The sequence below is a fragment of the Myotis lucifugus genome, unplaced genomic scaffold, assembly GCF_000147115.1.
Source record: "Myotis lucifugus unplaced genomic scaffold, Myoluc2.0 scaffold_546, whole genome shotgun sequence".
NCBI lineage: Eukaryota > Metazoa > Chordata > Mammalia > Chiroptera > Vespertilionidae > Myotis > Myotis lucifugus.
Genome location: NW_005871594.1, coordinates 451,843 through 470,166, shown reverse-complemented (window position 1 = coordinate 470,166; position 18,324 = coordinate 451,843). Strand labels below are relative to the sequence as shown.

Sequence of the window (18,324 nt, the reverse complement as noted above, 5' to 3'; positions counted from 1 at the left end):
CCCCGTATCGAGGAAGATCACTAGTATGTACCTGAACACCCACTATGTGAGGGTAGGAGCACTGGAGAGAGGAAGGCCCAGCCCCCACCCGAGGGTCCTCCCACCCAGCAGCGTGTGGATCATTATCCCCAAATCAAGTTCTGAGCATGAAGGCCTACACCTACACACACACACACACACACACGCACACACCTACACACACACACCTACACACACACACACACACCCTACACACACACACACACCTACACACACACACACACACCTACACACACACACACACACCTACACACACACACACCTACACACACACACACACACACACCTACACACACACTCTTCCATACAGAGTAACATTCGGTGCAGGATATGCCAACAACTGGTTAACAATAACTGAGGACTGAGCGTCAAGGGCAAAAAAGAATCACTTTTTATCCATCTTTTTATGGTTTATACTACTAAATTGGTTGATTTTCTTAACCATATGCATGTTACATATTTTTTAAACATGTTTTTACAAAAACATGGGTGGATCCCTGGCCGGGAAGCTCAATTGGTAGAGCATTATCCCAATACACCAAGGTCACAGGTTCGATCCCCAGTCAGGGCACATACAAGAAGCAACTAATGAATGCATAAATCAGTGGAACAAATCAATGTTTCTCTTTCACTCTCCCCTTCCTCTCTAAAATCAATTTTAAAAACTTTAAAAAAATGGGTGGGGGCAATACTGTATGGAAATACTCTAATTTCATTCCCAACGTCCACAGTACCAATTCAGTTGACTAATGGGGGGAACCTAGTTACCCGGGGAGCTCTTGCTACTTCTCAGGACTTTCTGAGCAGAACCTGCAGGTACTGGCGGTATTCTTTCTGACTTAGAACTCGAGCCGCGATGTGTGAATCTGCAAACGTGAAAACCGCACGATTGCACGTCTGATGCTGCTGCTGTAAGTGTCCTTCTCATACCTCCACCCCCTTCTCCGGGAACCAGAGATCCACCCACAGGGAGGCACTGGGCACACGGCAGGGGCCACTTCTCCACTGTTCAGTACGTTGGGAAGCAGAGCAGCGCTGTGGGAAGCAGACAGCTGGGGAGCAGTCGGACCAGCCCCAGGTCCTGAGGTTCCCATTAGCTCTCAGCACAGCCCCCAAGGCACGGGCTGGTGTGATGTCATCCACGTTCTCAGGCCAAAAGCAATTTGCTTTCAATCTCATTTTACAGAGCAGATGATTCTTTAAATCTGCAAACTTTAATTGTACGTCACTGAGTTACTAATATAGCACATGACAGGTTTGCTTTTTGTGTGTGTGTTTTCTTGAAAAATTTCTTAACAGAACATCAGAGCATTGCAACACTTTATTAAGAGTATTGGCTTTGAATTAGTAGCTGAAGTAACAGTTGCATGAAGCCAGGTTAGATGTACTGCATAATACTCATACTTGATTTATTGATATTACTTAGCAATTTATTGGACAAAGGTCAACTTTTTGTTTTTTATTAAGCACATTCCACAGTACAAAGCTGTCATGAATAATATCTGTACAATTTAACAGTTTCAATAGCTGTCCAGACACAAATTTATTTCAAACAGATAATTGGCAAACATAATTAATTACAAGTTAGAATTAGACTAAACCAGTGCTTTCAAACATTAATATAGCAGTAATTTACAGTTGCTCAATTATGGGTTAGCAAAATAAAGTCCAGAGTACGGCTGGGAATTATGACTATACTCCCAGAGAGTCAGGATTCCTTGGCTGCCAAAGTCCCTGCTATAATTTGGTAGGCACAATTCAAAGGTCGTGTGCATGTTCAAAGGCCATGATCTCCCAAGGAACAAGAACTTTATATTAAACATGCAAAAACAACAGAAAGTCCATTCGTTCACAATTGCCTCCTCCCCACCCGCCCCGCCCCGGGCTCTCCCGGCCGGTCCGCTAGGAGCGCTGTAAGATGAAGAGCGGTAAAAGTTACATCACTTTCACAACCTGTCAAGCTTACAACATCTACCTTATGAATGGAGGCAATTTTTTTACACTTTGAGGCTCAATTTCTCAAGAACAGAAATTTAGTAATGTGGGAGGGAAGGATGTATTAAAAAAAGGACAAAGCCAAGCCAACCCGATAAACAAATCACACACACGTTGATCCCCACACCGTTCCCCACGCGAAGACACCGAGCCCAGGGACCTTCTGTCGGAGTAGTGTGCTTCCACGGGAAGAGGTTTCACCACCAGGAGGTTCTATTGGTCCTTTAAATGTTATTGACGTTCCTTGATCTTTGGACACAATGGCGAGGGGCAAATCAAAACCTAGTACGGAGCAAGGGGAAGGGGTAAGCTGGACGCTCCAGTCCTTCCCACGCAGTCAGCATGATCGAGCCATTCGCAGTCGGCTGCCGAGCACACGAGAGCCTGTGAACCTGCCGGGGCCACAGCAGCAAACGACCCCGGAGGCGACGGTGGGATTGGTGAGTCTGAGGCTTTGCACCAGGCAGGAGTACCCTTCCGCTCGACAGGCCTCGGCACCAGCCTGACCTGGTGCGCGGACGCCAGCTCCCACGCGGGGCCTGCCACCGTCCCCACGAGCCAGATGCATGATTTCCGGGGCCAGTCAGTAGGGCCTTCCCGTTCTTCCCTCCCCAGGGTTACTAACGCACAGAATCCTGGTTTTTGACAGTGAAGTCAAATGAATACCATGGGAAGGGACCACTAGTACTCAGGAGTTCTTATAAGGAAAAGAACAAAAAAATTCTCAGGTACCTCTCTATTGTATATTCTACACCACAAAGAAAACATTCTGTGTTAAACTTTAGAAATTACATTTTAAAACAAGATTCCCATTAAAAACACCACACACACACACACACACACACACACACACACACACGACAATGACAAAATAAAAACACCGTATGAATACTGCAGGAGGGTCTAGGGAATCCACAGTAACCCTGGCATCGGTTTCTGAGCCCAGCCCATGGCTACGTGGGAACACACTCTGTATTAGTGTCTCAGGCACGGGGCCGACTCCAGCAACCTTGAGGTTAAACTGTTATGTACATCATATCTACATGCGGTACAGTATTTAAATTAGGAGGCAAGCACATGTGTAAAGGTGTTCCTCTACCGAGTATCAGGAGCGGGTTGGGGTACAAAGAACAGTTAATAAAAGAAAAGAGCTATATTACCTGTCGGGAGATAATATAACCGGCTTACAGTTCTTTAAATTAAGAGAAATGATACCGAAAGGAAGTAGAATCCAAAAAATATTACTAAAACAATCCAGAGAAATTTTTCCATTGTCCAACATATTCCTAATACAAGTCAGAATTCAGAATGATGTGGACAGTCAAAAGGAAACTTCTGCAAAGGAAAGCCCTGGGCATTCTGGGTAGGTGTTTGGCACCCAAAATCTCACCAAAGAATGCTGTTTCTTAGTAGCAGACCAAAGTGCAAAGCAATATAAATTAGAGGTCAAGTCTTCTCTGACGGTCGATTTACTTCTGGAAAACAGACTGGATGTTCCTTTTATCTGACCAATTTACACGTGAAGCATGAGATCTGTTCACTGATGGGGGAGGAAATGGGCTTCGGTCCTACTTGAAGTCGGTGAAGCTAAGGTACCCTTCTCAGAGCGGAGGCCGGAACCGGAGGTGAGAAATGTCGGTACTTGAGTTGGCTGCTTTGCATCTACCCAGCGTCTAGAACCAATTCCAGCTTCATAACTCAGCTGTGAAGAACTCCTTAGGCATTTGGTAGCCATGTAGCCAGTAGTTCAAAAATAGAAACCCTGGAAAGAAAACAAACGCAAGTGAGTGTGGATGGGGACACTGGTTAGACGTGGAGCTAATCCAGCACAGCCCATCCACAGACACACACTTGTACACACGCAACACATGACTGATTTTCAAATAAGCAACAAGCTGCAGCAGTTGTGAGTGTGCTACAGCCAGGGATCACACTCACTCATACCCACGTCACGTCGGACCACGAAGGCTCAGGTCACGCATTAGTCACTAAGGGAGTGGGGACTCAGAGGGACGCCTGACCCTACAGCCCATCACCTTTCAGTGCCCCTGCTAAAAATGATGCCTATCACAGAATACGCTAATGTCAGATTTTACATTTCGCATAATCTTTTATGGCATCCAGAACCTACAAGGGCCTGTCACCCGCCCTCCTGAAGGCACTGTCACTGGGAAACAAAATATGCAAAGCTAGTAAATAAGGCAAGGGTTCTAAGTAGAATGCTAATCATCAGAAACCACTTTTCTGTGAAATCATTAATAAAAGGACAACAGTGTAGAGAAAAAGACTACTAAATGGTTCTTATTGTTTAACCATGATTTTGAGTCAAGTACACATTTCAATCATAACCTTTACATTCATCCATGTATATAAATGACATACGCACCCACCCACACCCCCCTGAGCAGAACATTCATGAAACAAGGCTTATCATTAGTGTATACAATGCAGGCTGACATTTCCTATTCAAAATTTCGTCAAAGTCAAATTCCATTCAAATGATTTCACAATCACTACTGCGTCACAACCTTTCCAAACACTGCACTAAACTATTGGTTAGAAGATCTAAAAGTCTCCTTTAGGTCTAAAATTCTATTGGGGAAGAGAGGGGGCGGGGGGGGAGAGGGAGAGGGAGAGGTACATGTACATGGAGAGAAAGAGAGAAGGAGAGAGGGAGGGAGAGAATGTTAGAGTTAGTGTGGTTTCTTTAGCTTGTCTGCTTTTTTAAAGGAAACTTTCCTAAAATGTTGTCCATTTTCATAAAGATCAAGAATTCAAATAAGTTTTCTCAATGAATTCAAGATTCATTTGCCACTCTCTCCCCACGAAGGATATTTCGGAGTCCCTGGATTCATTTTATAGGAACGCCCAGAGATGAGCAGGCCCTTTCACACGCTGCTGGGGGAGCATAAACAACTGAACTCCTCCGGAGAGCAACACGACTGCACGTACCCGAAGTCTATAAATGCCACACCTTCTAATCCACACACTCTAGACATTTCTAGAATTACATCCAAAGGTAATAAAGGGATGGGCAAAGATTAAGCCCCCCCCCAAAAAAAAATCAATAATGTGTTTTATTTTATAATGGCTAAAAGCTAAAAGGGTGGGGGTGGGGAACAGGACATATCCAGATAATCAAATATTATTTTGCCATTATGAATGATAATTCAGGCATGCAATAACTTCACAACAAAGAGAAAAACAGCATTTAAAAACAGGTGCAGTATGTACACAGAGGAGTTAACAATGGTGAACCATGAGTAGGGTTTTATTTTCATCTTTTGGTTTACCTGTTTTTTAATTTCTTAAATGATCTTATATTGTCTTGTTATAAGAGAAACGAGAGCTATTGCCTCTTTAGCTCTTACGAGTTAGTGATTTTTAAAAATGACTCGGCAAATAAATCTATTGCTAGCTTTCCTGACATAGAAACACTCTTACCTAATGTTTTAGGGGTGAATATTTTACTGCAAGGTTAAATCATCATTAGGGTAGTGTTTCTTATTATGCATAAATCTTACAGTATCACATGGTAATAATTTTTTTCCTGTTACAATAAGTGAAAAGAATTTGGAAAAGAGCAATAAAAACCATGAAGTTGACTGCCAAGGTTGTCAAAAGTAATTCACTTTGAAGAGACAAACACATTTGAGGTTTCGTTGCTTGTGCTGCTCAAAAAGCAGATAAGATTTTTCCATTGATTTATAATTGTGGATCATAACAAGGCAGCTGCTTAGTTCCCTAAAAGGGATTGGGAGGAGGGCCTGGAAGCAGTACCACCAGTTTCTGTCAGCCTCGGCCAATGAGAGACCAGCACTGCTGATCATTATTCATCCCTCAACCAAAGGAATCTGGTTCAGGACCCTTTTACGTGAGATGTAAAAGTTGTCCAACTTATGAATGTTTACTATGTTCTACATCAATTAAATATGCCAGGTGGGGGTGAAGGGTATGAGAGGACATACTAGGGGTGTCTTGAATTTTATCATGTGCCTCTTTAAACACACATCCAAGATACAACACAGGTGCCCTGAGGCTATTCTATGACACCCCTACTCGCCTGAGTCTATCCACTGCAGAAGCTCAGCTACAGCTACTGCTGACCAGGTTCTATTTCACGTGGGAAAACCAGCAGAGGCTGGCTGCAGCTAAAGCGATGCCCGGAGGGGAATGCACAGCTTACAGAAGGAAAAATTGAGAATGGAGTAAGTTTAACAACATGTGCAAGACTTCCACAAAAAACAAACTGCAAAACACTGCTTAAGGAAACTGAAGAAGACCTAAATAATAGAGCTATACCGTGTTATGGGTTGGAAGACTCAATAAAGTGTTAAGATGAAAATTCTCCCCAAAATGATCTTTAGAGTCAATGGAGTCCTAATCATAACCACAGCAGCCATTTTCATAGGATTTGACAATCCAATTCAAAATTGAACGTGAAACCCTAAAGGACCTAGAATAGTTAAAACAGTGGTGTTTTTTTTAAGTTGGAAGATTTATTACATAATGTGGTATTGGCAAAAGGAGAGCCACACAGCCACACAAGAGAATAGAGTCCAGAAACAGGAGTACAAGTCAGTGGTCACCTGATTTGGGGACCCAGGTGCCAAAGCAATTCAGTGGGAAGAGGAACGTCTTTACTCAGCGCAGGGACAGCTAGCTAACTGCGTGAAAACAAGAACCACCACCTCCTACCTCACACCACACACAAATGTTACTCTAACTGGGACAGAGACGTAAATGTAAAAGTTAAATATAAAACTACACTGGTCCAAAAACAGTCACTAGCTGCATGTAACTATTTAAATATGAGTTTAAATAAAGTACAATTAAACATAATTAAAAATCCAATTAAAATATAATTTAAAATTCCGTTCCCAAGTCGTCCTGGCTACATGTCGAGAGCTGTGGCTAGTGAGAGAGCAGGCCAGCGGGGTAAGTCTGGGGGAGGGTCAGGACACAGGGAACGCTCTGGGGTCACAGGATGTCTCTATCTTGACTGTGGAGGCAGCTGCAGAAATGCACACATTTGTAAAAACGTGTCAGACAGTACAGCCTATTTTACAGAAATCACCCCTCAGCAAACTGATTAAAAACCCACGAGAGGCCGAGCAGAGGTGGAAGGGCCGGGCGGAGGGACGTGCACACCTGGCACCCGTCTGGGTGAGGGACGCAGATGTAGTCGCTGGCTGTGCCAGTCTGGACAGTTTGTTCCCACTGCTCACTGAGTTTTGTCTTTGTTTGCTGAAGCGACTACCTGCACTCACTGGCATCTCACCCTGGTTCCTATCCCTGAGAAAGGAACCAAGCCACACAAGTCTCTCCCCCCCCCCAACCCCCCACACGGTGATTCCAATCAGCAGCATTACCTGGAGGAGCACTCACCTGAAACGGGTAAAGTGCAGACTGTTATCTGGAGATGTAAGTGTATGTTCTGGAGGGAGAACGGGTCTCATTCTGGGCACTGGGAGGCACATTTAAGAAATCCCAAATCAAAATAGTGTCGTCGTGGGAGCTGCTGATGATCTGAAATTCATCAAACTGGAGCCGAAACACACGTCCAGAATGCTCCTGTGGAAGAGAACACTGGATGAGGAAGTGAGGCCTTCCCATCCCTCAGAACCCCAGCAGGGACGGCACAGGCGGGAAGGCAGCTCCATATCCAGGCTCCTAACAAGTCCCCGGAGCCCACGGAGCCCACGGAGCCCACGGAGTGCTGTCCTCGCCCTCGGCACCCTCACTGCTTCCCCTTCTCGGCCTCTTCTTTAACCAGACTCTGTATCCCAGGTCCCGGCCCGTTAGTACATCAGTGATCGTGCACAGCCGGTCTTAGAAAGGTCAGGAAGGTGAGTGATAATGTGCAATGCCCGTTCTTGAACATGGTGCAAACTGGACCAGGAGAGTGGTGTGAACGGGACCAGGACTACTCAAACCACAGCCAACGTCAGAGTTGATGGTGAACTAGGAGAAGCATTCCCGTGAAAACCAAGATGAGAACGGCCCTACTACAGTTCTGCATGTTCCAGTCAGTGCCCGGAGGGAAGACACAAAAATAAAAGGGAGAACTATTGAAAATAGGGAAAATAGCAGTATTTTCAAGCAACTATCTCTCAAAAAATACAACAAAGGTGAGCAGACTATGAGAAATAATGTGCTTGGTAAAACTGCAAAAATAAGATTAACATATAAAAATAAAGTACTCCTGTATGTCAAAGCAATAATCCATAGAATGTAGACTGAGGGGAATTCCATCACAACAGTACAAAAATGTGCTGTCTGAAAAGGGTAACATAACCCAGGACCCACATTAACACCCCCCACACCTCAGGTAGGAACCAGGTTTTGCTCTGCGAGGAGATCAGTCCACCCGTAAAGGAGGAACCTGCTTCACAGCGCGGGCCGTAGGAAAGCTCCTGAGGGGAGGGCTCGCTGCACTGGGAATGTCAATGTCAAGGTCTCTGATGTGGGCCAGACCAATGAACAGGAGGGCGCCTTTCTCTGAAGACACAGCTTCCTGGGGCTACCCAGGCGGCTTCTGTGCAGGCGGCCAGCCCCCAGCTCAGGGAACCACTTCCCGTGTCGGCAGGTCACATACCACCAATGTGCGCAAACACAGCGTGCTTGCTGGGGCTCGCGGGTCGAGAGCAGCTTGCAAGTCCCAAACTTTAATTTTCCTGGAAAGGACAATGAGATGGCGATGAGTGGAAAAGCGAACATTTTCAATACCGTCCAGCGTTTCCTCGACAGCGGAGTGCCTTTGAATTGCCCACTGGAAACATTAACGGGGAGCATGCTATGTTCTGACAAGTTATCTAAACCACCACACGGTCCCAGACTTGCAGGAATGGCACAGAAGAATTTTTAAGGGAGACAAGAAACAACTTCCAGTTATCTCAATTCAGCCCCTGACTTGATCCTCTATGTCAGCAAAGGCATTAATCAGGGCCCTCCCTGGCTGAGTGGGTGCTGCGGACAGAGCTGGGGCTGTGACATTCCAAGGATGCCTTTCTGCCAACGAGGCAAATGCTCCCAGTTACTAACAGGAGTGTAAACAGACCACCTGACCCACTTGTGAAGTATATAGCAGGTCATCTTGAAAGGTTTACAGTTGCCATTTGCTCATTTAAAAAGTCGTGAAGCTTTTAAAAGAGGATCTGTTCAATTCACCAGAAGGGCAAAAGAAATGTACCCCTGAACTGGGGGGAGGGGAGGGGACCCCACGCCTGGTGTAAGGCAAAGAACGGAATTCCTGCACAACCTAAGCTACTCCTGGTTTACAATAATGGCGAAAGGCATACGTGTAGGAGCCTCGGAGCTCTGCCACTGTGGGATTTGGGGCCTGAGTGGCCTCACTTGACCAAGTGGTGTAATAACAACTGCCACCCCTCCATACACAGAACCTGCCCAGCACAGGACCTGCACCCACAGCTGCGTGAGGGGCAGCCCTTTCCCTCCTGACGCAGGCACAGCAGAGCATTGGATGTGAAATACCCACCCGTCATAGGCCCCACTGACAATCCTCTTGTTGTCGAACCGGATGCACCGCACCAGCTCTTCATGTCCCTCTAGGACTCTTAAGCAGGCGCCACATTCAATGTCCCACAGCCTTGAAGGAAAAGAGCTCCGTGAAACCCTCGCACGTGACCACACCGCCCGCACGATCTTCGTATCTGCCCACATATGACTTCCCTCCTCTGGAATTCTTATTTCTATCTCACTCCCAGCCCACACTACACATTAATGTACACTTAGGCCACTGGTGTGTTTTTAAGCACTAACTTGGGAGGAAGCCTTACTTTTCATTATATTTCCTTTTACACAGTTTGAAACTTTTAAAATCACATGCGTATGTTACTAAACAAATAAGAGAATTCCACCCCAGGCACTCCCAGCCCGGGGTCCACGAGGCCCAGGGAGCCGAGCGCCAGCACGGTGGTCTCCGTCTGGGTATGTACTGCATCCTGGGGCTGCCCAGATTCAAGGTCAAAGTGGGAGACTCGAGCTAAATGCAGTGCCTTGGAAATACAAACCCAGTATATAAATATACACAGTTAGCCTTTTTTCTGTATATGAATTATATAACAGTTCTGGAAATAAAATTTGTTTCTATGATCATTGATTTTTCTGCATTATTTGCAAAAAGAAATCACAGCAATGGAACGCACACAAAACAAAGTTAGCAAATAAATTCTGTAATGAACTTCTAGTGAACAGTTCACCACAGCCGCCCTCAGCCAATCTCTCCACCAGTGTCAGTGACGATGGCTTCTCGAACCCACTGTGAGCACTGCCTCCAAGTCCAAAGTGGTTCCCTCCTGGGAACTGTAGTGCAATACACATGCTATTTTGTAAAACCTCAGAGATTCCAATGAGGACGCTAAGGATTGTTTATTGCTGAAATACTACTAGAAAGCACCATTAATACAACAGAACCAAGATTCAAGTACTAAAGTGACTTTTATGACATCTTAAAGCTTAAAAGAAGACTTAGAGCAGCCCTGGCCGGTGTGGCTCAGCTGCTCGGGCTTTGTCCAATGCACTAAAAGGTGGCCAGGCTGGTTCCTGGTCAGGGTACAGGCCCGGGTTGCAGGCTCAATCCCCAGTAGGGTGCATACAGGAGACATGTTCTGCTCTCACATTGATGTTTCTCTCTCTCTCTCTCCCTCCCCCCCCCCTCCGCCCTTCCCTTCCTCTTTCTGTAAAAATCAATTTTTTAAAAATCTTAAAAAAAAAAAAAACTGATAGCAGTTAGAGCCCCGCCCTTTCTCCCTTCCCTCCCTCCCTTTCTCAAATAATCGAGCCCAACCTTTATTTTGCCCAAACATTAGATAATTTGGATATATATATACACACATATATTGCTATAGCATAAACTGGGGCAGGGGGAATGACTTGGGATACTTAAATAGATATTTAAGACAAGCTCTAATAAGATTTAAAGGATGGTCAGATTTATTAGAAAGCAAGGACACTGAGTGTTGGGAAGAAAAAAGGAAATGAAATAGATGACCAAACAGGAGTGGATGATTCTGTATCACCGTCCTGGGAGAGCCAGTAAGGTACCGCCCCCGAGTGGGGAGGGAGGCAGGCGCTGAGGCAGGGCAAGCAGAGCCAGGCTGGCGGAGCACGCTCTGTCTGAGTGTTCTGGTATTAGGTGATCTTGTAGAGCTAAGGTCACAAAGCCCTGTGCAGTGGGGGAATCTTGGAAGAAGACAGCTGACCCACGTCAGTGAGCAGAGCCAAACAGATGAATAAAAAGTTAAAGTTTTCTTATCTGAAGCACCCCAAAGCCTCTGAGTCTTTGGAGCTTTAGGAGTGGGAGATGAGTCAACACTAGGGCAGAAACCACCCCGCCTGCCCTGTTGGCACCGAGCTTCTACCCACCTGATGGTATTATCTGATGATCCACTAACAACCAGCCGGTCCCTGTACTGGAGACAGGCAATGCCTCGCTTGTGCCCATTCAGAGTGCGAACAAATTCACAGGTACTCGTACTCCAGACCTGTAAGAAATTAGCAACAGAATGAGTACAGAAAAGTCCCCTCACAATATACCTTTCTCAGAAAGTCAGAGCTCCAGGAAGGATCAAAATACTTGACTATGAGACAGCGCTGGGAGGCGGGGGGCCAGATGAGACAGAATCAAGCTTTCTTGGCTGCTGAGTGATAAAACTGGAATGAAATACAAAGGGAGGCGGTGAGGTCTCCAAGCCTTGAGATCTTCACAAAGAGACCGGCTCCTGGAGGGCTCAGACACTCAGCTGCCCAGAGGATGGTCTTAGGCGACCCCTGTGAAAGGGTCGTTCGACCGCCAAAGGGGTCGCAACCCACAGGTTGAGAACCGCTGCACTAGGATAACTGTAATAAAAAGCCAGACAATACCAAGTGTTGAGCCGATATGGAGAATTCCTCCAGGCTGCTATTATTCAAGCGCTGATTAAGGCCCAGGCCCTCTTGACTTCCAGGCACTGGTCTTGTACCAATGGTGTGGCTGAGCAGTGAGTGGATTACCTCATACAAATCCTAGCTGTTCACACAATGTAATGTATGATGTGACCTAGTCTGTGATCTGTGGGGTGACACATACTAGAATGCTGTTTAGTGCAGGTCATAAAAAGAAGGGGTTTTTTTGTTTGTTTGGTTTTTAGCCAATTTCAAATATTCATATATTGCTGGTGAGATTGTAAACTGGTGTAGCCATTTTGGAAAACCGTTTGGCAAAACTTAAACACAGAGTTATCATCCCAAAAGAATTGAAAATATATGTCTGCACAAATGTTTATGGCAGCATTATTCATAATAGATCATGTATAAACAACCAAAATGCCCATCTACTGATGAATGGATAAACAAAATGCAGCACATCCATCCAATGAAATTTTATTCAGTCATCAGAAGAAATGAAATACTGTTACATGTACAATGTCTATGGGTGGACCTTGATAGCAATACACTAAGTGAAAGAAGCCAGACACAAAAGGCTTCATATTGTATGATTCCATTTGTAAGAAATGCCCAGACGGCAAATCCATGGACGGAAAGTAGACTCGAGGCAGCCAGGGATGAGGGAAGGAAAGAGGGGTTGAGCGCTAATGGGTCTGAGCTCTTTTGGAGGCGACTGGAAACGTCCGGAACTAGTTATGGTCACACAGCACTGTAAATAGACTGAAGGCCATGGACTGTGTGCTTTAAAATTATGGATCCCATGGTATGTGAATTATTTTAATAATGTTGTTATAAAAATGTAAGAAAGCTAGATTTTTAAAAAATTAAATGGATATTGATCCTGTGGGTCACCCTAGACTACAGCAACTGCTTGTCACATGTCTGCTGCCCACATGCTGAGCTTCCTGAAGACAGGGACATGTGTTGTTCCCATCACATCTCTAGCAGCAGCCCCGGGTCTGCGGCATGACAGGCTTGGCTCTCACAATCAGGTGCCTGAATCCAATCTCAGCTCTGCCGCTAGCCAGCTGTGTGGTCTCAGGTGTAGTTCTTCACTCACTGAGCCACATCGTACAATGGAGGCGATACCTCCTCAACAGTGTGCCAGGAGGGTGACACGAGGTGGTGACGTACAAGCTCCGAGCACATGGAACATGTTCAATAGGTTAGTTCTTGTCCCCTTATAAAAGCCACCGGCAAAGTCACTTCATGAAATAAAGGACTGCTCTCTTTCCTGGTCCCATGACCCTATCCCCCTCCCGTCCTATAACTAAAGGAGCATGTAGAATGGGGTGGCTTCAGGGGCTGCTAAGCGCAATGGAGGAGAATAAAGATCTTGAGAAGTACCAGGCTGGGGTAGCCACTCCTGCTCTCCCTCCATTCTAAGAGACAGAAGGAAGCAGATACACTTACTTTGATGGTTCTGTCACCAGAGGCAGACACGATGTACTTATCATCAAAGTCCACTACATTGACAGCAGCGCGGTGGCCAACCAGGACACGGCGCAAAGTGATGTCGGTGGCAGAAGCCATGTCCCACACCGCGATGGAGCGGTCCTTGGAGCAGGTCACCATCAGCCCATTGCTGAAGCGTAAGTGCAGGACGGCCTCATTGTGGTGGATCAACGTGTTCAGAACCTCGCCCGTGTTCACATCCCAGACTCTAGATGAGAACAGAAAGCACAATGCTGACCTACGGAGACAACCGGGAGCGCGTGGCACCCGCGCTCTGGGCCCATTCTTGTAGCAGGCTGGGCGGTGTGGACTCGACTTGTCTTTGGTGACTGGGACCTGACACCTAAGTACAAGCTAAAAGGAGCAGTTTCTCTGTTTGCTGAGAAGTGTTTCAAAAGAAGGCGGCCAAGTCTGGCTCTGCTCAGGTGTAGGTTTATGTGACAGTCGGGTGTTTATGGATTGTGCCTGCAGGTTTGTACTGATGGTAAAAAAAAAAAGACTCTTCAAATAAGTGGGCGTTGCAGTGAGTCTGAGGTGACGGGAAGGGGCTTGGTGGATGGAGAACTGAGGACAGTTAAGGTCTTTTTGACCTTTGAGAGGCCTGGAACCTAATGGACTGTAAGTCATGGAGTCTCATCAACCCCACAACCATCTATTCACCCAATGGCTTTATGGACAAAGCCAGTGCCTCCCAGTTGGTTCACCCTTGAGATATGGGGTGCTTAGGGGCAGCCCTTTCACATCATAGCTTTTCTGTAGCCACGGTCTCCCAAGAGGTCAAGCTGATGCAGAGCAGGAGGGAAAACTCGGGCTTCTCAGGCTGAAACGTGACCTACAGCAGAAACAGGGGCCTGGGAGCCCTGCCAGGGAGAGGACACTGACATCAGGTGGCTGCTCCAGTCCCTGGGTGTCTCTGGGCACATCCTCTTCAGTCTCTGACTCGAAGTTGCTGGGCGAGTAGATGGTGTGGGATGGATGAGACGTCACGACTTCCGGTCCGTAGGAGAGCGGTGCCCTCCCCTCAGAGGACGTGCTTCCCCAGCCACCAGCCGCAGCCAGGGCTTCACCCTGATGAACCCTCCCCACCCCAGACCACAGCCACGGGGTGTGGAAATGTCCTTGTCCCAGTGGTTTAGGAGTGGATCCCAACACGTTTCCTTTCTACTCTCCCAACTTCCAACCAGCAGTCACCACCTCCCTTCTGAGAGGGAGCACTGCCATTACCAGCCTCGTCACTCTGCCCCGGGGTGGCATCTGAAAACAAGTGTTGCCATTACTGGAAAGTCTACGCAATATGAAGACAGTCTTAAATGATATAAATTCAAAGCTCAGATTAACTATGTGACTCTGAGCAAATTGCTTAACCTCTCTGATCTGTTTCCTTGTACATCTGCAAAAACAGAAGACAGTATCTACCTACTAGAAAGGGTGATGTGAGAATTCAATAGGATAAGAGTCCACAAAACACCTAGCACTCTCTGTGGCCCTGGAAAGGTTCCGCGAACAGCTGTTGCTGATTCTTTCACTTTGTAGGCTATTCCCACCACAGCCCCTCGGAGAGCCCCTGCCTCCTCTCTGCTCTGGAGCACGGCCCCCGGGGGAGCCGGCCTGCAGCAGGCAGTGTGCTCGTAGGAAAGCATGGTGCCCTCTCTATACTATGTGGCGATGGGGACAGGACCTACTTCACAAAATGCAGCTACACCCACACCCGAGTGGTCCTGAACTACAGCACACAGAGCATACGGAGAGGAGGTGCGGCTCTCAGTCTGCTCCTGGGAGGAGCTCAAGCTCAGACCGCTGAGCCACGCACTCACCTCACTGTGGAGTCCGAGGAGCCGGTCACAATGACACGTTCATCGTACTGCAGACACAGGACGGAGCCCGTGTGCCCCGTCAACACTTTCAAACATTCCAGGCTGGTTTTGTCCCAAATCTATTGAGATAAGATCAGATCAGTGTTTCTGTCTCACCTTATTTCTTGAATCATAAAATAAAACAAACCTGTTACAGCAAATAAGGGAGTTAACCATCACACAGGTGGGACATGCGGGAGGGAAAGAGGCAGCACTGAGTACCTTCCCTGGGTCGGGGGCTGCATGTGAACTAGCAGCAGAGGCCGTTAGAATTTGAGTGAAACCATTCTTTCTAGACAGAGGACTGGGGAAGGGATCCCTGGGCCCAAAGCATGTGTGGAGGCCCCATTTCCCCTCTTCTCACGTGGCTTCGCTTCAAGAACAGGCCCCAGTCATGAAGACGCACCACAGAGCAGTGGCACAGGTAACTAAAATTCCAAGAGAAACCCCATTTTCTAGCCAGAGTAAAAGGGAAAAAAGGATCCCTGTGGGCAGAAGAGATAGGGAAATCCAAAAGAGAAAAGATCTGGAAAGAAAAGGCCCTTTAATCCACCAGGCATGATGGAGCTGTGCATACACAGGACAGACTGCACAGCGCAGCAAGGCGGCGAGAAGTGAACTGATACGAAGCTGCCGCTGAAGTCTCAGACCAAGCCCTGGGCAGTGCAAGCCCAAGACAGACCCAGTGGTAAGTGATAAAGGCTTTGAGAAGCAGAGAAGATATCTGAATCCTTCCAAACCTTCTAACTCCCTCTCTGCTGAAGTCACAACGAAATTCAGTTCGTGTTCTGAGGCCGACGAGGTTAACCACCTGCTTCAAACACACGCAGACATTTTCTCCAGAGGCTTGTAACAGGCTGCAAAGTCTTCACAATGTAACACCCATACTGTCCAAGCTACAATCCAAACTTAGTATCTTACAAACACCAAGAAAAGTGATGGATTCTCAGGGGAAGAGACAATCAACCACAAACAACAGGCTGGCGATCACCCAGATGTCACGGCCAAGACTTCCCAGCAGCTACTGGAACTCTTCTCATGAGGCACAGTAACATGTTCGATGTGAATGACAAGAGAGAGGCTCTCAGCAAAGAAACAGAAACTACTGGTGAAGAAAAGATATTTGAAAAGGCAAGAGCCAAAAACTTCTGAAATTTGGTGACTGAAATACATAAATTTACAGATTCAAAAAGCTCAGTGGAAGACTTCTTAGCACGATTCATAAGAGAAAAAAATTGATAAAACTGGATTTCATCAAAATTAAAATCTACCATTAAGAAAATGAAAAGATAAGTCCCTGATTGTAAGAAAATATTTGCAAAATATATCTGACAAAGGACTTGCATGCAGAATATGTAAAGAACTCTCAGCCACGGGGCAAGTAAAATGAGGCCGGCACACACCTATGAGAAGGGCTAATGTCAGAAAGTGAGACTACCAAGTGCTGACAGGAGGCAGAGCAAAGGGGCTCTCCCACATCGCCACCGGGAACGTGCGATGGCATTGCTGCTTTGGAAAACCGCTTAGCAGCTCCTGAGCAAGTAAAACATCACACTTAGCATCTGAGTCAGCAATCTTACTCCTGGGATTTTCCTCAAATGAAGTGAAAACTTACGCTCTCACAAACTTACCTGCACGTTTACGGTGACTTTACTCATAACTGAGAAACGAGACACACAAATGCCCTTCACCAGGTACATGGATAAGCTCACTGTGATGCACCCACAAAATGGAGCCCCACCCGCAATGACAAGCAACCAACCATCGCTAATGCAGCCACACAGACGGAACTCCAATGCACTATGCCAAGTGTAAGAAGCCACACTCAAAAGGTTACACACTCTGTAGTCCACTTAGAGGATATTCCTGAAAAGGCAAAATTACAGGGACGGAAACACCAACGGTGGCCAGTGCCTAGAACAGTGGTCGGCAAACTCATTAGTCAACAGAGCCAAATATCAACAGTACAACGATTGAAATTTCTTTTGAGAGCCAAATTTTTTAAACTTAAAACTATATAGGTAGGTACGTTGTTATTAACTTAATTAGGGTACTCCTAAGCCTTAGGAAGAGCCACACTCAAGGGGCCAAAGAGCCGCATGTGGCTCGCGAGCTGCAGTTTGCCGACCACGGGCCTAGGGGAAGAATGGGAAGAGTCGGACACAAAGGGGCAGGACAAGGGAACATCTGGGGAGGATGAAACTGTTCTGTATCTTGCATATTGTTGTGGTTACACAATTGCTTTTGCTGTCAAACAGCTTCACACCAAAACAAGTGCATTTTCCTGTAGATAAATCAGAACTAAAAACAACACCCAACAACCCTGCAGTGTTTCCTTCAATGAGAAAATAAGCTATAAACAATGTAAAACAAAATCTGTCAGATCAGCCGCCAAACATTAAACACAGCTATAATCCAGTTTATCTACTGAAAGGTAATCTAAATTGTTATCATCTGAGCCTTTCTCAGAAGTCATAAAAGGTAATGACTGATTTCCAGGCAAATTAGCAACACTTTCGCTAGCACACAAAGTCATCAAGAGTCCTGTACTACTGAGGTATTTTTCCCAGGTGCCCTAATACAGAATAGAGAACATACATGTGCTTAGAGAAGGGTAGGAAGTGAGAGAACCCAGGGGTCTAGTATGAGTGCAGGAAATGCTCTGCTTCTAGCTCTCTAGAACCATAATCTGGAATAAATGAAGAGATTGTCACTTCTAGTGTCGAACGTGTAATCACAATTCTAAAGATAATGCATTCAAAATAGTTATTCACCTTAATAGAATTGTCTCGTAGCCCACTGATAATCTTTTCATCATCGTACTGTAAACAGTAGACACCTTTACTATTTTCAGAGCGGCACTGAATCCTCTGCAAGTTGTGTCGTCCACACCGCCAGTTAGATTCTATAGTCTGGGGGAGAAAGGAGGCAACAAATGAGTTTTTGTGAATCAACTATTCTATTAGGCTCCGGCTCTGGCATTGCTTCCAGAAACGGCATACCACCGCTACCCATCTTGGTTTGCGTAACTGTC

At 46.3% G+C, this 18,324-nt stretch overlaps 1 protein-coding gene across 11 annotated transcripts in view; it reads right to left on the bottom strand.

The window, feature by feature from the left end:
- Positions 1 to 1,342: 1,342 nt before the first annotated feature.
- The window catches only part of FBXW11 (F-box and WD repeat domain containing 11), a 104,333-nt gene continuing 87,351 nt past the window's right edge, over positions 1,343 to 18,324 (bottom strand). For all 11 annotated transcript variants that reach the window (XM_006104132.2, XM_006104133.2, XM_006104135.2 and 8 more), the window contains 8 exons: positions 18,065 to 18,202; positions 15,252 to 15,370; positions 13,396 to 13,645; positions 11,422 to 11,540; positions 9,533 to 9,643; positions 8,633 to 8,711; positions 7,423 to 7,608; positions 1,343 to 3,796 (listed from right to left, as the gene is read on the bottom strand). In XM_006104132.2, coding sequence (XP_006104194.1) covers positions 7,447 to 7,608; positions 8,633 to 8,711; positions 9,533 to 9,643; positions 11,422 to 11,540; positions 13,396 to 13,645; positions 15,252 to 15,370; positions 18,065 to 18,202 — 978 coding nt within the window. In that variant the 3' untranslated portion in view covers positions 1,343 to 3,796; positions 7,423 to 7,446. The remainder of the gene's footprint in view (positions 3,797 to 7,422; positions 7,609 to 8,632; positions 8,712 to 9,532; positions 9,644 to 11,421; positions 11,541 to 13,395; positions 13,646 to 15,251; positions 15,371 to 18,064; positions 18,203 to 18,324) is intronic.